General features: G+C 47.3%; 2 protein-coding genes across 6 annotated transcripts in view; one reads left to right on the top strand and one right to left on the bottom strand.

Annotated features, from left to right (window-relative positions):
• TMEM150B (transmembrane protein 150B) lies at nucleotides 1-16,694 on the top strand. 3 transcript variants are annotated; one of them, XM_053361999.1, is made up of 8 exons: nucleotides 1-87; nucleotides 7,638-7,761; nucleotides 9,687-9,764; nucleotides 11,919-11,978; nucleotides 12,640-12,707; nucleotides 14,097-14,224; nucleotides 14,563-14,740; nucleotides 15,840-16,694. In XM_053361999.1, the coding sequence occupies exons 2-8, from the start codon at nucleotides 7,646-7,648 to the stop codon at nucleotides 16,037-16,039; spliced, it is 828 nt and encodes a 275-aa protein (XP_053217974.1). In that variant the 5' UTR covers nucleotides 1-87; nucleotides 7,638-7,645; the 3' UTR covers nucleotides 16,040-16,694. The 3 variants fall into 3 exon arrangements, with proteins under 3 accessions (XP_053217974.1, XP_053217973.1, XP_053217976.1); XM_053361998.1 differs by lacking the exon at nucleotides 1-87 and adding an exon at nucleotides 6,625-6,957; XM_053362001.1 differs by lacking the exons at nucleotides 1-87; nucleotides 7,638-7,761 and adding an exon at nucleotides 8,899-9,023.
• A 2,178-nt stretch (nucleotides 16,695-18,872) lies between these two features.
• The window catches only part of BRSK1 (BR serine/threonine kinase 1), a 47,631-nt gene continuing 43,860 nt past the window's right edge, over nucleotides 18,873-22,643 (bottom strand). For all 3 annotated transcript variants that reach the window (XM_053360957.1, XM_053360958.1, XM_053360959.1), the window contains one exon: nucleotides 18,873-21,747. In XM_053360957.1, the coding sequence (XP_053216932.1) occupies nucleotides 21,563-21,747 (185 nt within the window). In that variant the 3' untranslated portion in view covers nucleotides 18,873-21,562. The remainder of the gene's footprint in view (nucleotides 21,748-22,643) is intronic.

Below are 22,643 nucleotides of genomic sequence, written 5' to 3'. Positions count from 1 at the left end.
TTCTAGGAAGGCAGCACTGAGGAGGAGGAGGAGGAGGAAGCTGGAAGGCAGTACCACTCCCTGGGCTGGATGGAAGTAAGAACACAGGTGAGTAGGCGCTGCCAAGGGCAATTGCCCAAATGGACAAGCCTCCACTGACTCTGGCCGGGGTAATGCAATGGCAAAATACAATGCATTTCTGGGCCATTTTACGCTTGTTTCCAGAAGGAAACAAGAAATGGTAACTGACTAAAGTTTGGGGGTGTTATGGAGGCAACAATTTGTAACCATGTTCTAGAAGGGCTACCCTGTAGGTTTACTCATGTGTAATCTGTACAATGAAAAATGCACTTGGGATAAGTGTCTTACCCCAGAAAACTGGATGAAGGTTTGGCGGTTCAGAAATGCTTTTAACGAAACAAATAAATGACAACTCAGAAGGAAGTCCTGTTGAAATCTGTGGGGCTTACTCAAAGGTAAGTGAATATAATATTGCCACCCTAGAAATCTAGTTATCATTCTTCCCTCTCTCTCTCTCCCAGCCCCATTTCACTAACAACATACCAGAAGCTTCTTCCCCCTTTGTCTGTTAAATGTTCTTGGAATAGCAATCGAAACCCTGCTGTTTGCAGATGGTCTTTTCTCTCTGACACATTTAGCTTCTTCCTCCAAAACTGGGGCTAAGTTCAAACCTGGATTTCTCTTAATATCCTATACATTTCCCAATAAAGTAAGTTGCTAAAAACCAAACAAAATTCACTACACAGAGCATCAACAGACTTCAAAGCTAGGGCAGGTTCTCAGTGCGACCTGTTACTGTGTTTGCCACTGTAGTTTTGCCTTCAAGTGCTGTCAGAATATAGTCTGGGATTTGAGAAAAGAATGTTAAATGGTTCATCATGTCCCAAGACAGCCTTAGGGGAGCTCTTTGACAGAATATGGTTTCACTATAAACAGAGGGTCTGGAATGTTTGGAATGAAAAAGCCATCGAAGTTTGGGGAAGGCAACCCATCTCTCCTCTCCTAACTAGAGGGAGGATGCTGTGCATATGAGAAAGAGAAGGAACAACAAGAGTTTTGATTAAAACCAATGGCTGCCCTTAATCTCATGTTTTACCTTCATGGCTGGAGACAATCTTGTTTCTGAACACCAGTTTCTGGAAACGATAGGACGAGAGAACGCTTGCAGAATTCCCACAGGCGTCTGGCTGGCCACTGTGAGAACAGAATGCTGGACCAGATGAGCCATGGACCTGATCCAGCCTTACTGCAGCTGAAAACTAATCACACCCACGTAGACACCCGCTTACTCTGCACTCCAACCAGCTTCAATCCAAACTGAGGAAAAGAACAACCTAGCTGTGTTTTAAGCCAGTAATGTGAAAGTTCTTCTTTCTGGGACCCAGAAAAAAACTTGATGGAAGTGATATGTATTGATCTTTTTTAAAAAAAATAATACATAGATCTCCATACCCACCTCTATCTATGCACACACATACCTTTTCAGGATTACAACTGCACTATGAATTTGGATTCTCAACCCAGGTTTGATCTGAACCGAGGGAAAAGAGCAACCCAGCCATGTTTTCAGCCGGTTATGATGCGCACACAACCACAAAGTATTCAGCATGCATCTCTGTGAGAATTTTTGTCCCTGACTTGCCCCATCTACTGGAAATGAAGAGAGAGCTCTTTTGACAGTGAGCCAATGAACTACAAAGATGAAGTGAGAGGTGGTGGGCAGGCAAACCCACAGTCCAGCCCCTTATAGTAAAGATTATAAAAGCCTCCCCCCCCCCAAAAGATGGAACATTTCTGGAAAGGGGACTCATTTGCGGTGAGCTTGCCTTGGCCACAAAAACCTGAACCAGCCACTGCCAGAGACAGAGCCTCCCCGCCTCTTTCCCCAGGGCCACAGGAGGGTAACTACAGTGGTACCTCTGGTTACGTACTTAATTCGTTCTGGAGGTCCATTCTTAACCTGAAACTGTTCTTAACCTGAAGCACCACTTTAGCTAATGGGGCCTCCCGCTGCCGCCGTACCGCCGGAGCACAATTTCTGTTCTCATCCTGAAGCAAAGTTCTTAACCTGAGGTAATATTTCTGGGTTAGCAGAGTCTGTAACCTGAAGCGTATGTAACCGTATGTAAGCGTATGTATCCCGAGGTACCACTGTACGTTCTTTAAGAAATACACTGTTTTCTTTCAATTAAAACGGCCATGATGTGCCCCTGCCAAAGCCTACTGCCTTTATGTGCGGCCACGGAGCTGGGCTTTGATGCACCCATATGTGCTTTTGTCCCACAGAATGTAGTGGTGCCTGATCCCTAAGTATGGGACTTCACCACAAGAGTTCTTGATGGGGAAGCCTTCTGAAAACTAAAGTAAAATCAGTCTAAAAGTGAAGTAATTCAGATCTTTTTAATCAGTTGTTTCCTCCTTCTATTGGCGACCATGCCTTCAGATGTACCAGGATTTTCCAGACCTTACCCAGTGCAGGCATTAATATCTAGCTTAATGCCATGGGAGCAAACCACACTTTTTGTCTGGTTTGCAGGCAACCCTACAGGTGACGGAAAATGCGTGGAGGATTGGTGGAGGGGGAGATGTCTCTGAAAAGTTTGCTCACATTCAAGGTATCAACAGAGCACCAGTTCTCTCCTTGCAGAACATTAGATGTTATAAAGATAGGTAGCTTTATTAGGAGGATTTTACAGAGCAGTGTTCGGGGGAGAATTAAAAGCTGATGTAAATCAAGGTTACCAGATTTTTTTTCAATGAATCCGGGGACACTTTTCAACTTCAATTGATTTTGTACGGGGAAATGGGGACGTCTGGTAACCTTAATGTAAATACAATTTCCGGAGGGCTAGGTGTGTTAGTCTCTTATAGCAAAAGCAACGAAGACTTCAGGCACAAAGCAACAAATTCATTATGGCATCAGCTTTCTTCAACGGCAGTCTACATCATCAGATGGACAGCCATAGCCTAGCATTTGGTTCTGCATGCAAAAGGTCCCAGTTTTCAATATTTGGTATCTCCAAGCAGGCCTGGAAATATCTCCGGTCAGTAGAAAATCCTGACCTAGATGGACTCAATATAAGGCAGTTTCCTCCGTTCCTAAAAAAATAGAAAATGTGGGTCCTTTAAGAAGCCAAAAGGTGGCTGTTGCTTTAACATAAATACAGTTGCAGACCCCTGACTACATCAGAAGTTCAGGTTATACAGCCATTTGCTTCCTGGGCCATAAAATGCATCATTCTAGTGATAGCCATTTGCTTCCTGGGCCATAAAATGCATCATTCTAGTGATTTGGACTTCTGGTGTGTTGAATGGGGGCAAATGCCCCAGGCCTCAGACATGGAGGACCCCGCACCTTGAGAAAAACAACACTCTCAAATGAAAGGGGGTCCTCAGCTGACCATTTAGCCCCTAGGCTTCACTGAGTCTTAAAATAAGTAGTGCCCGTGAGTCATAAAACGGGTAATAAAACCAGTTGGCTGCAGGCAGTCTTAGACCTGGGCAGTGTCTCAGCAGTACGTGCTGATCTAGTGACTCCAAATTCCTGAAGTGAGGATTCTCAGCAAATGGCTCACCCCCAGGCCCACCCCGACCAGAAGCAATCAGAAAGGTTATACAGTGGTACCTCAGGTTACATATGCTTCAGGTTACACACTCCGCTAACCCAGAAATAGTGCTTCAGGTTAAGAACTGTGCTTCAGGATGAGAACAGAAATTGTGCTCCGGCGACACGGCGGCAGCAGGAGGCCCCATTAGCTAAAGTGGTGCTTCAGGTTAAGAACGGACCTCCGGAACGAATTAAGTACTTTACTCAAGGTACCACTGTACTGCTCAATGGTCCCAGTGGATCCACACCACACATTTAAAGTGCATTCTATGCACACGAAATCTCCCCAAAGAAAGCTGGGAATTGTAGTTTCCTCCTCGCGGGCCAAAAATTCCCAGTACCCTTAAAAAGGTAAAGGGACCCTTGACCATTAGGTCCAGTCGTGGCCGACTCTGGGCTTGTGGCGCTCATCTCGCTTTATTGGCCGAGGGAGCTGGCGTACAGCTTCCGGGTCATGTGGCCAGCATGACTAAGCCGCTTCTGGCGAACCAGAGCACCGCACAGAAACGCCGTTTACCTTCCTGCCGGAGCAGTACCTATTTATCTACTTGCACTTTGCTGTGCTTTTGAACTGCTAGGTTGGCAGGAGCAGGGACTGAGCAAGGGGAGCTCACCCCGTTGTGGGGATTTGAACCACCGACCTTCTGATCAGCAAGCCCTAGGCTCTGTGGTTTAGACCACAGTGCCACCCGCGTCCCATCCCAGTACCCTTAATGAACCATAATTCTTGAGGGGGGGTGGTCACGTTCTTTGAGTGTCCACTGGGTGTACCTTAAATATTGCAGGGTGACATGTTGATATTAGAACACAAGGCACGTTGCTCTTGCTTTTGCCCTGTTCTTGCTCAAGCAGCAAGGACAGCAAAATGTAGCCCAAAACTCTTTTAAACCAGCCTTTTCCCATCCTGGCGCACTTCAGTAGTCCTTGGATGACATAAGAGCATAAGAAGGGCCCTTGGGAACAGGCGAATGGTCCATATCCTGTCCTCACAGTAGCCTTTGATAGCCCTCTCCTCCTTGATTTTGTCCAATCCTCTCTTAAAGCTATCCAAGTTAGTAGTTATTGCTGCCTCCTGTGGAAGTGAGTTCCATAGTTTAATTATGCGCTGTGTGATGTGAAGTGCTTCTCTTCTGCTGCTGCAGGTGAAATGGGGTGTTGGGACTGAGCTCAATGAGGTCAGTGCGCATCTGTGAGATGTGCCCTTCAAGCATTCACACTAAGCGGGGGGGGGGATGGATTCCCACCCGCCCAGCTAATTATTCACTGTGTGAAGAAGTTGGACAATAATAATTTTAATAATAATAATAATTTATTATTTATACCCCGCCCATCTGGCTGAGTTTTCCCAGCCACTCTGGGCTGCTAGTTCCTGATCATTGACCATAGCTGGCAGGGACTGATGGAATTCAAAACATCTCATTCCCTCAATGTTTTTTAAGCAACCTTTTTTTGGGGGTGGTGGCATTTTAGCTGTTGCTATTGTCAATACAACTGGGAACCAGAAGGCAGGATGATCTACTGCAAATAATCTCAGTGTATCCCCTGCCTGACCCTGCCTCACGCAGCTGTTTGGAGAGGAACATATCGCCTCCTCCCACTGGAACCAGAATTGTGTAGATGTTGCAACTGTCAGATCGTTCTGGCAGAGATGCCCTTTTGCAAGCCTTATTTCTTTATTAAATCGGTGCTCTCTGAACCAAGCATTTGTGATCAAAAGTATTGGGAGGTAAGTGCTTCCATCCAGTGGTGAAAGAATGAGCTGCACCTTTACAAATATTACGCCTTTTCTAACAGGACGGCTGCTCTGTCTGCTCAAGTCTCCTTTTTAGATTTTAAGCCAGTAGCAAGAATTTCCTCCTGGATTTTAAAGTGATTTCTGCCCCCCAAAACTTAAAAGTGTACTTCTTCTCTTGAAAAAATAAAAAGTGGTGTGCTCCTGCTTAAACACAACTTTCACCAGTGTCTGCTATATATCTTTTTCTCCTGTTGAACCTCTTGACGCTAAATTTTATCTGTAAGCCAGCTTGAGTCCCTGTCAGGGGAAAAGGCAGGATACACACACATTTAATCTAGAGGACACCAAGTTGCCAAAGATTAGGATAAAGTATAGAAACGGCCATTTTTACGGTGCTCTTAATTAAGGAGAAATGAGTCTAATCCTGAATAATGTAGCATTAGTGGGGAAGAACTGACAAAAGACACCTCCTAACTCCCAATACAACTTAGAAAAAAACCATTTGCTTCCCTGTATCGATCGATTCCGCTCCAAACTCTACCCATTTCACAGATTGTTCTTTTGTGCTACAATTGGTGAAACGTCCATAAGTAAACAAACATAGCAAGGCCGGGGTGGGGGTGGGGAGTTATCCAGATTCCACTGTTGCCTTTAGCCTCTTGTCTCTGTCGCTCTCAGCCTCTGTTAACAGAAACTACGTTTGCAATTTTGTCAATTTGCTCAGTGACTCATCTACCCACCTTCTCCGACAACAAAGCAAAAAATGCCCACGTACAGAATCATTCGGCGCATCTTCCATCTCTGCATCGATCCTTGCAGAGGCAGCCTCCCCTGCTGTGTGTCTCTGTTAGGCGTCTCCAACTATTATCTTTCTTTCAGAGGAATCAATCTATACAATTATTACTGTCTTGAGCTAAACATTCAAGCTTTCAGTTGGGGGCTGGGGGGGGGGGAGAAAACTGCAATCCTTTCCTTCTTCGCTTTGTCTGCCATCATTGAGTTTTTAGTATTTCCACAACTCCAGGAGTACCTTTTTCCAGGCCCCAGTCTTGTAAATGCCCTTCCCAGAAGGACAGGCAAAAAGTGAGCAGAGAAATGGAGGAAACTCTTACCTTTGTGTAACCGTTTACGTTCCGGCTCTGCTAGTCGTCTCTCCATTCTCAGAGTGGATTAACAGTCAATTAATCAGTCAATTTACAGGGGCTTCTGGGAATGGTAGCTCTGTATGGGGAACAAGGGTCTCCTAACAACTCCCAGCAGCACCCTTAACAAAATTTATTTCCCAGGATGCTTTGGGGGAGGAAGCCATGACTATTTAAAGTGGTATCATAGTGCTTTAAATGTGTGGTGTAAATGTGGCCCAAGCCGAGCGTCCTGCTTTCATGGTGGCCAATCAGATGCCTATGAGAGTCATGTGGGCGGGACATGAGCAACTCTCCCACACATGAATCCCAGTGCTGGAGGAATTGCATCTAGCCATATGGGTTTCCTACGGACAGCCATTCAGCAGTAAAACGTGGATATTCCTGGGTTAAAGCGCCAGGACAACAACAACAACAAACCAGGACACGGATCTAGAAAGTCCGGACTTGTGCCTAGAAAGTGCAAAGCAAATGTAAGTACAGTGGTACCTCGAGTTACAGACGCTTCAGGTTACAGACTCCACTAACCCAGAAATAGTACCTCGGGTTAAGAACTTTGCTTCAAGATGAGAACAGAAATCGCGTGGCAACAGCGCAGTGGCAGCGGGAGGCCCCATTAGCTAAAGTGGTATCTCAGGTTAAGAACAGTTTCAGGTTAAGAACGGACCTCCAGAACGAATTAAGTTCTTAACCCAAGGTACCACTGTATGGATGAGCCCTTTGCAGAGGGCACCAAACTGGGAAGGGTAGCTAATGCCACAGAAGACAGAATCTGGATTCAAGATGATCTTAACGGATTGGAGAACTGGGATCCAAACTAGCAAAATGAATTTCAATAGGGAGGTTCTGCACCTAGGCAGAAAGAACTACCTGTCATGGATGCTTGAGATGAGATTCTTGCGTTGCAGAGGGTTGGACTAGATGACCCTCGGGATCCCTTCCAACTCTACAATTCCAATCCCCCTTTAACACTGTCCGGGTCAGCAGCCACCCCTACACCTTACAATAGCAGATTCCACCACTTTTGCATGCGAGGGAACCCTCCCCATGGTGTCACACAAATTACCGTAGCCTGCTGTTCTCCGGCTAAACAGAGGTTCACTTCACAGGTTATAAAATAGGGCAACCGGCAACTTTTTCTTTTCATCCTCAGGTCATAAAATGCCTTGCGATACCTGCGTGCCCTGGACAGCCTGTCAAGGACTTCCACGAGCCCTCTTCCAGTTTCGCCAGGTCAAGGTCCCTAGAAACTTGCCAAAGAACTTCTCGGACCTCAGGTAAGCTACATCGGCAACAGGTGAACTTACCTTGCAGCCGGCAGACTAATATTAGACACAGCTGCGTTGGTGGCAGCAGAACTTATGCTGCTGCAGCAATAGGTACATCCCAAAACTTTTTACTGCCAGAGGTACAGAACGTGATGCTCCTCTCTTCTCCTATTTCAAGACACCACTTCCAGAATGTTACTCTGGATATGCTGACCTATGCTCCTGGTAACCTCGCCATAACCCAGCAGTCTTCCCTCCTGGTTCCCAGAAATTCACTCCTCTAATCCTATACAGTGGTACCTCAGGTTACATACGCTTCAGGTTACAGATGCTTCAGGTTACAGACTCCGCTAACCCAGAAATAGTACCTCGAGTTAAGAACTTTGCTTCAGGATGAGAACAGAAATTGTGCGGCGGCAGCGGGAGGCCCCATTAGCTGAAGTGGTACCTCAGGTTAAGAACAGTTTCAGGTTAAGAACGGACCTCTGGAACAAATTAAGTTCTGAACCCAAGGTACCACTGTACTCCCAGATCTTCTTTCCCTTCCTCTCCCTGCCTGACTACCTTTTTTTACTGTGCATCCATGATAATTTGGGCTCAGCACGGCGGTTGTGCACGATACCGCTTTCAATAATACTTACACTCGCAGAAGTTTCAGGGAGGGCATACTGCTTCACTTCCTAGCAGCCCGCATCCCATAACTTCCTGTTGAAACCCTGCAGCCTTTCAAGACCAATGCAAATGTTCCGCAGTTCTCGTTCTCTCACTTTTGTGGCGCTATAGTGCAAGAGCGCCTCTGCAGGTGGAAATAAATGTGGTAACATTGATGGAGCATCACAACTGATACGGTGGAGCGGTGTGTGTGTGGACAGTCCAGTATTATTCCACCATTGATGCACTATTATTGTGTCACTGGCATGCTGCCGAAGAGATCCACACCGAAAAATGCCAGTCTGGAGCGATCCCTCGTAAGGAATCCAGTAACCGTGGTTCTCCGTTAGAAAAGCACACGCTGCACTGATAAACTGCGTCACGCCGCAGAGTGGTCCCTCTTTCTCCAAGCGCCATCTGTGTGGCAGCAGAATGGCACGCCTTGGGGACAAAAGTCACAGGCAGATAGCGCCCTCACAATGCCCTTTGCCCCGTCCCAGAGATGGAGTTGGGGCAGGTTTATTGGAAAGAGCGCTGGCACACTAACCTTGCTACCTGCTAGGGAGAAAGACGTGCTCCTGAGCGGAGAAAAAAGGACGCAGCTAGCAGATAATTTCTGGGTAAGGAATCGCTCAATATTCCTGAAGACTCAGAAGGGAAACAGAAACCAAAAACCTTGATTCTAAAACTCCCTGCTCAGAAGCCCCACAAGGAAGCCCCTGGTTGCCTGCTGCGCAGTATAATTTGCAGCCAGCTCATTGCCAGTCTCCGAGTGATGATGTAGCTAGGGTGTTGCTCAGGTTTCAGGGCAATTCCCCACCTTCCCATGGACTTTTGCTTTAAAATCTTTTGCTTTGATTACTGGCAGGAGCTTGGCCCTGCTGGGTGGTGGCTGAGTGAGGGGCGTGGCGGGGGAAGTTTATTAGTATACCATTAGCAGAAGTCTTTCTAGTGTTGTTGTTTGTTTTAATTCCTGCAGCGCAGAGGAAGGCAGTGAGGAGCAATAAGGCCCCTTGGACGTAGCAGAGTTTTCCAGTTATCAAGGGCTTAGCCAGAGAACCCAGGAATCCTGGCTTGCTGTGACCTAACCTACTTCCCAAACCCCCGAAATTTTAGGATTCGGCCTTGCTGCTCTTTCAAGACCACCAAATCACAATGGGTCCCTAGAGCCCAGGGATCTGGTCTCCTCCCCAGGCTTCTTTCAGCTTTATCTCACCTTGTTCCCAAAGAACCCAAGAATCTCAGGCCGTTCTTGATGGTTTCCTTATATTTTTTGCCTTTAGGTCTTCTGCCACCATGTGGCTTTGGGCTCTCCTTCCTGTGCTCCTAGCTGTAGGAGGTATTGTCGGCTTCTGGGTTGTGTGAGTAACAATAAGCAAAGCGGAGTGGGTTGACTCTCAGGTGGGATGTGGGAGTGTGTATGTGTGTGTATTTGTGTGCTTGCTTTAAGCCCAGCAGTGATAGAGCTGGATTTGGGGAAATGGGATCATATCAACTCCAATCTGGTATAGGAAGAGCGTGACTCAATGGTAGAACGTCTGAACTTAAGAAGCTGCCTTATACCGAGTCCATCCAGTGCAGGATTGTCTGCAATGACTAGCAGTGCTTCTTAAATGCCTCCGATGGAAGATCTCTCCCAGCCCCACCAGGAGACACCAGGGATTGAACCTGGGAACTTCTGCATATGAGGCAGAAGCTTTCTCCCTGAGCTAAGCTTCAGTGTTCCGTCGCTGGTGGGTCCAGGTGAAAGTATCAGGTCACAGGTGATAGAAACGGCCTCTCTTTGACATCCTGGAGATTTGCCGTCAGTCATAGTACAGTATCTAATACAGATGACGGATAAATAGTTGGGTCTGACGCAAGACAGTTTTCTTGTGTTCTTTTTTGCAATACGAGATAATTACAACCCAGCAAAGTTTTCCGCTGCCTGCAGGTCAAATTCCTAGTGGAAAAGGGGACTTTGTTCAAACAGAGCAGGGTGCCAACGTGGAACTGACCCCTTTAACAGCATTTTGATCTGCAGCAATTGGCAGCTGATTGCAGCTCACGCAAAGGTGCTTCGCTTGCTGAGATCTGCACGCCAAATATCTATTTTAAAGGGACAAGAGCTTTCTCTTTCCTCTTCTTTTGCAAGCTGGCAACCGTACAGTGACACACACACCTAGCTCGCTAACCTTTCGTGAGCCAGCTTGGTCACCATATGCAAAGGATCTGGATCTCTGTGGTGCTGCTGTTTTTAAAGTCCTGTAATTGTAACAAATGCTTGCCAACTAGGTTAGCTGGCTCAAATTCATCTGGTGTGCAGGTGTTGCTAAGAGCATATGACGATCCGGTGGTCCATTTAGTCCAACATCCTGTTTTCCCAGGGGCCAAGCAGATGCCCATGGGAAGCAGGGCATCTAGCAGGAGCTGAGCACAAGAGCCCTCTTTCTCCCTGTGGTTTCCAGCAACTTGTATTCAGAAACATTACTGCCTCTGGCCACGAAGACACAGCAGAGCTGCCACGGCTAGTAGCCATTGATTTGGCAGCACTTGCGCTTTGTGCCACAGGAGAAAATGTGCAGAGGTGTAGTTAGGGTGGGCAGCCTTTAATTTCTAAAAAGGCACTGCCAGGTCTACTGCTTCCCTCTACTCCCAGGTGCTTGGAGGCTAGCTCTGTAGCTGTCTCTCCCTCTGTTTTGCACACTAAAACAGCAACTACCCACAAGCCTCCAGGATTCTCTCTTTGCAAGGAAACTGCCCAATGAACTCTGGGGCACTTTCAGGTGAATTGGGCGTTCGCTCTGATTTGTTTGCAGGGAGATGAGAGGATGTTGGCTATTTAACAAGCACTCATTTGGAGGTTAGATGATGTTGCGTCAAAGGAAGTGTCCTCACCCACTTTCCTTATTGCAAAAAGGCCCATTTCGGGGGGGGGGTAGTTGAGCAGGTTTGTTGTGCGACTATAATTGCGTGACCAGAATTTGCCACTTTGAATGAAATCCCACCTTAAAGCAGAGACAGTCTAGAGGCACTGTGTGTGTGTGTGTGTGTGTGTGTGTGTGTGTGTGTGTAGTGAACAAGTGTGTAAGTTTGATCATTAAGATAGTTTGCCAGGTTTTCCTAACCAATCAGTTATAGTAGAGAAATGCAATACATAATAATAAAGGAAGGAAATTTATTGAGAGGTGGGCTTTGTTTTTACATGTTTATATTTTCCCTTTTAATCTATTCACTGTACAGTACTTTAGAGATTTGTTGTTGTTTTGCTGCCCCTTTTCTCCTTCATATGTCATTTCCCCGCTCCCCCCCCCCCACTTTTCTTCTTTTTTCTTGACAAGCGAGTTTGTTTGATGAAGAAAAGTCTTGGCTACAAAGTGTAGTGATATAATATTATATTATTCAAAAATAAAAAAAAACAGGGACTAAGTGTGTGACAGAGCATACTTTAAACTTATTGGGAAGAATTTGAAAAACAAGCGTTAGTCTGGCAACTCCAGCCAATTAATGAGATTCTCCCCTCCCCCCCCTTTCAGGTATGCCATGGCTGTTGCAAATGGATCTGTAAACATCACAGAAGCTTTTCCATATATCAGGTATGGCTTGACTGGGTTTCTGAGAAAGTCTTCCAACCCCCCCCCTCAAAAAAACCCACCCTTCTCTAGCTTCCATCTTTTCAGGAAGTCAAGTTATTCTCTGTATTGAAGAGAACCCTTTTGAGTGACAGCCTCAAGCCTTGGGGAACAGGCGGGCCATAGCCAACCTGATGTTCTCCAGATCTTCCGGTCTACGGCTTCCATCAGACCCATCCAAAATGGCTTTGGGGTGTGTGATGGGGAGGATGTGCCACTGTGTCCTTCACTTCAGGCAGCAAGAGGGCCTGGACCAGCCTAGAGAAGAAGGATGGAATATTGCCCCATCCAGGCCTAACTAGACTACCTAGCAATCGGTGTGCATCATTTTCAGCCCTAGGACTCCCCTTTACCCCAAACACATACCTGGAGACCATTTTCTCTCTTTTATTTTATACTCTATCCTGTATATGGATGGTAGCAGTGCAGCTGTGCTGTGACCCACTTTGGATGAGGCTGTTGTGGGTCCTGTTGTGGGTCCCACCACACTAGCTGAGGAGGACCAATGAACTAGGGTTGTTTCTGTGTATTGAATTGCTTCTATTGGGCCGGGGGGAGTCTAAAGGGCCAGCTTCTGAACTCAGCTGCAATCTGTATGAATTCCCCCCCCCTTGTCTTCCTCCAGCACATGTGGCTCCTCCCCACCCCAGAGCTGTGTCTTTGGTCAAGTTCTTAATCTAGGAGCTTTTCTAGGTAAGCCCTGTCTCTCTTGGTCTCTTTCCTTTTGCCACCATGTGCCTCCAATGCTCCATATTTAATCAAGGTCAGCCCTAACCTTTTAGTTCAGGGGCAGGGAACATTTTCCTGGTCAAAGGGCCACATGCCTTTCTGGGCAACCTTCCAGGGGCCATTTGCCAGTGGTGGGTGGGGCCATGGGCAAAAGTGGGTGGAGCAAATAATGCAAATTTTACCTTTGGTACAGTAGGCTGGTTTCTACAGAGATTCATACACACACGGCTCTCTATTCTCCATCCAAGAGGCATTGTCCGAGTGCAAGGACGCCGCCTAGCAAAAACACTCAAGAAAGATGCAAAGCCAAGCCTGTGAGGGGCTGGGGAGGGAGTGTGGCCTGAGGAGACTCTTGAGAGCCAGATAAAGAGATGAGGAGGGTCATGTTTGTCCCCTGAGCCTGAGGTTCATTCCTCTCCTATTTTAATTCTTAGCTCTGGTCAATAACTGTCCATATTTCTGCCTGTGGAGGATGCCCAGTTAGGATGGTGTCGGTGCAGCAGGTGCATGTGTGGAGGGGAACGAATGCCGTGTTAGGGATTCATTGGGGAAGGAGTTGAGAAGAAAACCACCAGGCCTGTAAGCCCTTTAAACAAATCTGTGCTGCAACGACACTTCGGAAGATGTACCTTAAACAGGATATTGTAGTCCTGGCAAAGGAGCCAGGTGTGGTGTAGTGGTTAAGAGTGGTGGACTCGTAATCTGGTGAACCGGGTTCGCCTCTCCGCTCCTCCACATGCAGCTGCTGGGTGACCTTGGGCTAGTCACACTTCTCTGAAGTCTCTCAGCCCCACTCACCTCACAGAGTGTTTGTTGTGGGGGAGGAAGGGAAAGGAGAATGTTAGCCGCTTTGAGACTCCTTAGGGTAGTGATAAAGCGGGATATCAAATCCAAACTCTTCTTCTTCTACGATCGAAATAACAGTGGGATTGGAGCAACTGAATCATGAGGAAAGGTTGAGACTTTTTAGTCTAGAAAGAAAGGCAAGCGTGGGGGATATGATACAGGTGTACAGAATTATTATCATTAGAAAAAGCTGATTGAGAGAGGCTTTCTTCCCTCTCTTATAATACAAGACCCCAAAGGTTTTTGAGGATTCGGGGCAGATGAAAGAAAATAAGGTAACTTCTCTCCCAGCACACAGTTGAAATATGAAATTTGCTACCGCAGTATGTAATGATAGGACACCAGTTTGAATGGCTTTAAAAGAATATTAGGGAAATTTATGGAGGGAAAGGCTGTCTTCTACTTTAGAGTCTGCCTCTCAGTGACATGTATGGACCATGTGGTGGCTCTGGGACAGCAAATGAAAGGATGGATCTTATCAGCCTCAATAACTGACATCTCTTCTAGGCGCGGTGATCTGCTTTCTGAAATACCAGCAGGTGCGGGATTATGGCTGTCACTCCCGTTTAAATCTAGTTGGGCTCATTTTCGGCCTACTCTGTGCCCTCGGGTCGTCTATTGTGGGCAATTTCCAGGTAAGAAGCTGCAGATGGGGAGAGGGGTTGACAAGCCTTACCAAAAATGAAGAGGAGGAGGTCTCAGTAGGGATGGTCCTTAAATGACAGGGGTGGTCAGAAGAGGCCCACCCATCCCACCTTTGCTGGGGATGCAGAAGATTGTGGGGTATTGGGGGGGGTCTAGGATGTTTCCCGAACATCTCTACACACTTTAAAAAGGCGATGGAGACGTGGTTTGTCTTAAAATTGGGGCTTGTGAATTTCATTGAAAAGGATTTTGATGAACTAGAACATGAAATGGCCTTGGTGGGGTGGGATTTTCTCTGTTGATTTTCTCTGTTCTCTTTCCCCTACAGGAAAAAAACCAGATAGAAACCCATTTAGTTGGGGCCTTCTTGGCTTTTGTGGTGGGCATCCTTTATTTCTGGGTCCAAACATTCCTGACCCACCGAGTGAAGCCGAGGCACGGAGGATGGTGGATTGGGCCCCTCAGATTCTCCCTCAGCTTCTGTGGTTCTGCCTTTCTCATTGCCAGTATCCTGAACTAGAGCATTGTCTTTAAAGATGCAGGAGGGGAAATTGCGGAGTATGCGGAGGGCTTTTATAAGGATCCATAGATCAGCGGCAGAGCATCTGCTTTGCATGCAAAAGGTCCCAGGTTCAAGTCTCTCAGCATCTCCAGGTAGGGCTGGGAGAGATTCCTTGCCTAAAATCCTGGAGAGCTGCTGCCAGACTGTGTAGACATTACTAGCTTGGATGGACCATTGGTCTGACTCAGAATAAGGCAACTTCCTGTGTTCTAAGGGAAGAGACAGGTATTATCTACATTATTATCAACATGAAGCAGCTTGGGGTTAGTTGATAGATAGTGTGATTGGGAGGTTGAAGGGCACAGTTTCACATCTATTATCTCTTGCACCAAGTTGTTGTTTAGCCTCAATTGGGTTTTCTTTGATGTGCTATGCAGAACTGGAAACACACTCACTTGTATCCTTAGGGACTGGCTTCAAGTGGTCCTGAAGAATTTCTTTAAAAAATGTTCTTAGTATTCATTAGGAGCCCAGCAGCCCAGAACCTGGGACTTTTCTGAGGCCGCTGCCAAGAGTTGGCATGGTCAGGGAAATGCCGTTAGACGGAGCAGACATCACTGGCAGCAGTTTGCTAGCTCTGTTGTTGCCTGTTTGCTCTCCCACCCATTGGCCCAAGGGGGGGCGGGCAAATGAGAAGCAGCAACATCTCCTGCTGTTGTCACTGCTTGCTTGCCAGTTTTCCCTGTCAAGCTGGTAACAGTGGCCGTTAAGGAGGCTGTGGCCTACCGAATGCATCTTGTCCTGCCCCACATCCAAAACAAAGTGGAACTAGGTCTGGCCTCTCCTCAGTCTTGCCTAAGGCTGCATATACACCATGCATTTAAAGCACATTCTACCCCTTAATCATAATTATAAAAGACCTGGGAACTGTAGTTTAAGGGTGTTGGGAATTGTGGCTCTGTGAAGGGTAAACTACTGTTCCCAGGATTCTGTGGAGGAAGCTACATGCTTTAAATGCATGGTGTGTGTGCAACCTATATCTCTTTTGGGAATAACAGATGCACCGGCTCTGGCTCCTTTCTCCTTGACTCCTTTAATCCCAGCGATTGTGCTCTTTTTCCTGAAGCTGCATTCTGAGTCGGCCTACTGCGAATGGGCCCTGGCCATGGTCCTCTTCCTTCTCTTTGGGCTCTTTGCAGTGGATTTCTGGCACATGGGGACCTGCACAGTTCACGTCTATCACCAGCGGGCAGACCAAGCAGCTCAAGACATGCAGACGTCAACGCAGACTCTCCCTCTCTGATACCTCCTATGGACATGGGGGGAAGAAGGGGTCTCTGCGAAACTTTCCACACAGTTGGAATCCTTTTCCAGTGGACCGGATCATGCCCCGCCATGTCCTCTGATGGCGAGTGAAGTAGTTCCCAGCTTTTCTGCTGGGGTGAGGGACTCCCTTGTGGGACGGCCTACAGTCGGGGTTTTTTGGCCATTTTGGAGAGTCTCCCTGACTTGTCACTCATCTCAGACAAATCTCCTCCTCGGTGCTCTTCATAACATTTAGCCACCGCCTTCTGCTGTGTAGGGACAGCTCTTCGCCTCCCCTCGCAAAAGGACCCACCAACCATCTCCTCTGCAAACCAGTATTTTAAAAGTGTCTTGTTTTATTTTCTGTTAGCATCCTCCCACTGGTGGCTGCAAAATCCCCGCCACTGCCAGTTCTTCATCTTACCCATCTCCACACCGCTGTGTGTGAAAACCATAGTGAGCTGGAAGGGTCCTAGGCCCATCTTTGTGTGACGCACACATCAGCACCCGCCATTGGCTGATGTGCCCGGGCCTTGCTTTCTCTGTCGCATGGATGGGCCTAGTAACTCTTTGCAGCACAGATGGCTGTGAGGAGCCATTCTCTCCTATGCTTCCCTCCACAGTAATATATGGGAGGGGAAGACAGCAAGACCCCCCCCCCAAAAAAAACCCCAACCACCTCCTCCACAGCCTGCTTTGGTGCGACAAACCTTGCTGCCACAGCCAATGGTCTGGTCAAACTGTGTGAGTTGCTTAGGCACATATTTTTACACCAGTTTAAACAGTATCCCGACACGGCGGTTGTGTCTTTCAACCACAGCCTCTACACACACACAGATGAATTGTTCGTTTCTGAAGCTGTTGGGTGGGTGGATAAGATATTGTGCCAGAAAGACTAGGTCCAGCTCCTTAAAGCTCTCACACACCTCTCCAGTCACCCATGTGTGTGGATCCAAGTTCTTTTTCATCATGCTCTGGCAGTATCAACAACTATGTGTGTCCTTCCTTTGATGGAAAAGTAGGCACCTTTGCTCTCCTGTTAGGAAAGGTGTTGTATTATCCTATTATACAGATGAATACTGAAGTCTTGCCTTCCTTTTTTATGTTCCCAATGGGGCATTGCTCAATCCGTTCTTCCACAACTGGAAAAGTAGGTCCTTCTAACCTAATGTGAGAAACTCTTTTTAAACAAAAGCAAAAAAACCTATTCATCTTTATCCCTTGCTAGACTTTATTCTGGTATGGGAGTGCCCAAGACCCCTGCCTTGAGGTTAAAGTAAATGTTATTCCTACTTTATAGCTACAAACTGAACCTCCAGTCAATTCCTTTCCTTTCCTAAGAAAGGACAGTTAATAAAGTGGAAGTACTGGGTAGCTAGCCGTGGAAGCGCTTATTTCGTTGCCCTAAAATCAGAGCTGGCGTGGCAGGCTTGATACAATTCCAGCCAATTTACGTGTGGTGTTTAAATGAGCTGAAGACCACTGGCAAGTTCACTGAGAAGATTCCTCAGAAGGCTTATGAGACTTGGGGCTGAAAGGGTAGGATTTCTAGATTTGATCTAAAAACACACAGCAGATTCTTGTACTCAAGATGTGCCACAATGGAAGAGAAGACTTGTGTTTCATTGGGAAGCAGCTCAAAATCCAAGGGGATTTGGAAAAGTGCAAAATTGCTATTTTCTCATATACACGTGCCCCTACATTCCCATTTTCTCTCACGCACCATGGTCCACCTGCACGGGCAGCACCCAGTCTGCTGGCCCCTCCTATTGGCTTCAGTCAGCATGGCCCAATGGACAGAGAGAAGTCATTTAACAATCCCACCCCTGCTATACCCACATATGGGATACACAAACCCCGTTTGCTCTGGGAACTCTTTCTGGTGTTTTCTTTCCATGTAGCTTCCTGTCCTAGCACTGCCCTTCCCTGAGAACCTTTGCATAGCCAGGGGGCTCCTTTACTTGCATGTTACCAGACAGAGCCAAATGGAGGCACCCCCTGCCACTTTGCAGTAACACATGAATCAGGTGCTCCCCTCTCTCTCCCGCCCCTGCTTGCACGCAGGTTCATACACACTGACCACCATCTAGCCACTTTTTGGCATGCTGTGCACTAAGCATCCCTTCCCTGCCATATGGACAGCATCTATCCTCGTGCTCCCCACCAGCCACACTTCTGTCTGCATTTATTCACACACGTGGCATGCTCTCATTTATGCAGAGCTCTCATCCCAGACTCGCATACCCACAGTGTCCTGAGCCCACTCACAAAACACACTGCAGGCATCATTTCCAGGAGCCACAGTCTCTGTTTACACAAGCAGCATCTCCATGCCAGTGCGTAAACAGCCAGTGTGGAAACTCATCTGATTTGAATTGGTCCCCACCTGTTGATGGCCCCAGGGATGGCTTTGGCTGTTTACGCATCATTTGTTTAAAGCACATGACTTCCCCCAAAGAATCCTGGGAACTGTAGTTATGGGTGCTGGGAAGAGCAGCTGAGGGGGGCAAACTATAGCCCCCAGGATTCTTCGAAGGGAAGCCATGTGATGTAAATGTTTGGTGTTTCGTCAACTCTTAACCTCCCTTTTGGGGGATATGTGTGTGTGCAAAGGCCACCTTACCCTTGTACCATCCAGTATCATTGCACATGTGAAAGCCCTGTGAAAATGCACCCTTGACCTAACCAGAGCCATCACCCCTAAAAAACCCTCTCTTCCCTCTTCCCTCTCACAACCCCACCTCATCACCTTCCAGCTGGAAGCCAAAAGGGCCGCAATCCCCCGGAAGCTTGGGCAGAAATAACACGTGGCAAGTCTCAGCAGCAAGGGAAACATTTGAGTGACTGTTTGTATTTTTTTTTCTGAGCAATAATTAGACCCCCGGAGATGAAAGGCTTGGGTGGGGGTGGGGTGTTGAACAGCCAGAGAGAAGGGTGGGGAGAAGATGGGCTGTGGGGTTGTGTGTGCGCGAGAGATAAGGTTGGGTTCACAAAAGGAGAGAGGATGGGCAGACATAGGGAGGAGGGTGGCGGGGGGAGGTTACATAGTTGTCTCCTGCCCATTTGCACGCCCGCATGCGCCATCACCCGCATCCCCCCCCCAGCTGAGAGGAGAGAGCCGCCCAGAGTAGGATGGGGGGGATGGAGGAGGAATGGTAGGAGCAGGACTGCTTTTTTCAAAATCCACCATCACCACCCTATTGCACTGTCACCCAACCTGGACTCCCTTCCCCATATCGATGGATGCCCATTGGCTCCCAATTTTGCAGCTCCCACCCTCCACACTCTTGCGAATGCCACTCATGGTCCAGAAAGGAATCCTGCCTCCTGATTTGTGCCTCCAGTTGACGCCCGTATGCCTCCTTTAAGGTCCTCAGCCTGGTGACTCTGGGGTCCCTCTGCCTTCTGTCAAGACCGCAGCATGTTCTGAAAGCCTCCCCCCTCCGTCTGTCCCCCTCCTCATAGTGCCTTGTGCATATGGGTGCCCAGCTTTAGGGAAAAAGGAGCGGGGAGAGCGGGGACACGGGAGGGGAGTCATGTACCCACCCAGAGTTCTGGCGGGGTTGCTAAAATTACACGAGACAGAAGCTAGGCCTCAATTATATCCTTGGAAATTTTGCAGACCAGTAGATGAGCTTTTGAAAATATTGAAAGGGGGGCCTAATGTAGGGTGATAAGCGAAGCAGGAAGAGATAGTAGAGGGTATTCTTTACTCATCTGTGCCCCCCTTTTTTTTCTTTTTAGAAACACAGGAGTAGCCCAAATGGCTTTGATAAAATTTCCTGCATAAAATAAGAACATGTATTTGAAAGGAGTGAGAGACATCTATTCAAATCTGACCCTGGTTTGTTCTAGACACCTTTTTCTATTTCGAGCCATGATAGTTCTAACGTTGGAAACTGAAGGCTTTCTGGTAGTGTTTGTTTTTTAAGCTAACAAAGTCAGTGCAGCTGCCTATCCCATTCTCTCCTCTGCGGCTCTTGCTGAATCCTGCTCTCATACTGCGCTGTCTATGAAGGAATCATGACGATCCTTCCAGCAGTGACTGTAATGAGTGGTTGCATAAGTCTGATACTTTTGTCACCTAGTCGGAATAAAAAGTTAGGGATGGGAATGGAAAATGCAAGCGGTCACATTGTGCCGTAAGCCGTGCTCTGACTTCTTCAGGGGGTACTGGAAGGTATGCAGTACCAGTGCCTCTTTTTGTTATTGTTAAAAAGTGTGGCACTTAATATAACAACTCATGCTGAGTACTGGCACCTATTTTTCTAGAAACAAAGCACTGGCTATATTTTAAAAACACGAAGAATGGTAATTTGGGAATGTTGTTGACTACTCCTGGTGGGTGAGCAAACACCCTTTTTTTAAAAAAAGTAGCAATTTGTTAAAAATGGATTGCTGACATTGTCAGAGCTTTCAAAGTTATTTTTGGCTTTAAATGCATTTTTCAAATTGCTCCTTTGTGTAAATTTGCAAAGTTCTCAGTAAACTGCTTTAATAGTTACAACCACACCCACCCACTCCAAAAAATCATATATATTCAGAAATTCAGATTTTTGGGGGGGGGGGATTTTTCAAACTTTGGTTTCTGAACATTGTGCCAATGAATATTTAAGCTTTACGCCAACTGGCAATAATGCTTTCCTTACTTTAGCCTAATTAAGTTTCTCAGAGCAGGAAAACTTAAAGAGAAGTTGAAACAGAAGGGAAACGTTTTTGACTTTCTCTCCTGTGACAACCAATTTTATTTATCCATTTCATAAAATGTATATTCTGCTTGATTGTTAAAAAACAAACAAACCAACAACCCAAATTCTGCTACTAGTTCTGTCTCCTGATTTTAGTCACTGTCGCCATGAACCTGTGAATACGGGGGTGTGTGTGTGTGTACTATTTCTGAGGCCACAGAAGGAAAAGCAGGAGAAAGAGAATGTCTTGTGGAAAGAACCAAAACAGAAATCAGGAGGGAGTCTGTGAAAAGGGCTCCAGTAAATAAAGACACCCACTTTCCCTCCCACTCCCACCCCCAACCAAAAGGATAGGATTAAACCCCCACCCCAAACCCCACCGGCTCCTGCCCGGTTTGCTCCTCCTCTTCCTTCCCCCCTCTGTTTCTTTTCTTTTCTTTTTTTTTCCAGTCCACCATCCTTTCTTTTTGTCTCCATAATTTGTTCTTTTCTTTCCCTTCGGTTCTTTTGTAGATTTGTTTTCTGTTGTTGTTGTTGTTGTTGTTAACTATTTACAAGTTCACAGTATGGGCCGCTCCCAAGATGGCGACTTTCCGCCCCAGGGGGTGGGGTGAGACGGAGTTGTTGAAACTTGGACCAAACCCCCACCCCGCCCCGCCCTGCCCCGCCCCTGCCTGCGTCTCTGGTGCAGGGCCTTTTACCCATCCGTCCAGGTTCGTTGGCTCCTCCTGTCCATCTGGAGCGGCTGCCAGCTATTTCCAGGGGCGCGGAGTGGGCTTCCTTCGGCTGCTCTTCCCCCTAGCCGCCCTCAGGCTGCCCCCCTGCCCCAGACGTCACGGCTGCTGTGGAGACGGGGGTGGTGGTTGCTGGACTTGAGTCCCGTTGGACGAGACGAGCTTCTTGTCCTTGGAGCCGCGTCGATGGTGTTCGGACGAGACGTCGGATTCGGAGCGCCGAGATGGTTGGCAGCTGCGGGTTGGAGTGCCTGGCAAGCGGGACTGCTGCCCGTTCTTCTCATCTGGAAGCGGAGAGAAGCATAATCAGGGGAACACACACACACCCTTTGGTCTACTGCTCTGAACAACCAAGATCCAACAGCACCTTTTCTCCTGCTTTCTGTCTCATAGTCACTATGGGCCCCTCCAGACCGGTGCTTAAATATGGGTGTGTTAAGCAACAGGTTCTTTACATAATAATAGTGCATTAGAGGTGGGTTTCATCTGTTTTAGTTTGTTTTACAAAGCTTAAGAACAGGCATAGGCAAACTTGGTCCTCCAGATGTTTTGAGACTACAACTCCCATCATCCCTGACTGCTGGTTCTGTGAGCTAGGAATAATGGGAGTTGTAGTTCCAAAACATCTGGAGGGCCGAGTTTACCTGTGCCTGCTTAAGAATATAGGAAGCAGCTTTAAATCAAGTCACACCACTGCTCAGATCTCCGAGGTTTCAGGCAGGATTCTCTCCCTGGAAATTGAACTTGGGACTTCATGCATGCAAGGCAGATGCTCTAGGGCTGAGCTATAGCCCTTCCCTAATGCTACCATGTCACTGCTGTCTGGAGGGGCACAAAAATAAACCAGAACGTTTGTGGTATAAAGCATTATGGGCTTCCAGCAGGAAGTTGTTGTTGTTTAGTCGTTTAGTCGTGTCCGACTCTTCGTGACCCCATGGACCAGTGCATGCCAGGCACTTCCAGCAGGAAGTTACTGACTGGAAATGAAGCAGTGTGACTGCACCAAAAGTTTTGCAGATGCAACCAGGGGCCCTAAATTTCAAGATACCCCATTCCAAAGAAGTAGCCTTGTTAATGTGCTGCAGCAAACGGTCTAGAGATAAGAGGACAAGATGAGATGCCATGCAGCAGCTGCACCACCAGGACAGGGAATATTTGCACAGGTACAGAAAATGCCTCT

Source organism: Podarcis raffonei, chromosome 13, assembly GCF_027172205.1.
Source record: "Podarcis raffonei isolate rPodRaf1 chromosome 13, rPodRaf1.pri, whole genome shotgun sequence".
Taxonomy (NCBI): domain Eukaryota; kingdom Metazoa; phylum Chordata; class Lepidosauria; order Squamata; family Lacertidae; genus Podarcis; species Podarcis raffonei.
Note: the sequence above shows the minus strand (reverse complement) of the source record. Positions and strands in the feature narration are given on the sequence as shown.

Bases quoted from the DNA above. Each gene is read 5' to 3' on its own strand.
- TMEM150B (XM_053361999.1), top strand. From the start codon at position 7,646: ATGCCTTGCGATACCTGCGTGCCCTGGACAGCCTGTCAAGGACTTCCA. The intron at 14,225-14,562 runs GTAAGAAGCTGC...TTTCCCCTACAG, and splicing joins CTATTGTGGGCAATTTCCAG to GAAAAAAACCAGATAGAAAC. The intron at 14,741-15,839 runs GTATCCTGAACT...CTTTAATCCCAG, and splicing joins TTCTGCCTTTCTCATTGCCA to CGATTGTGCTCTTTTTCCTG.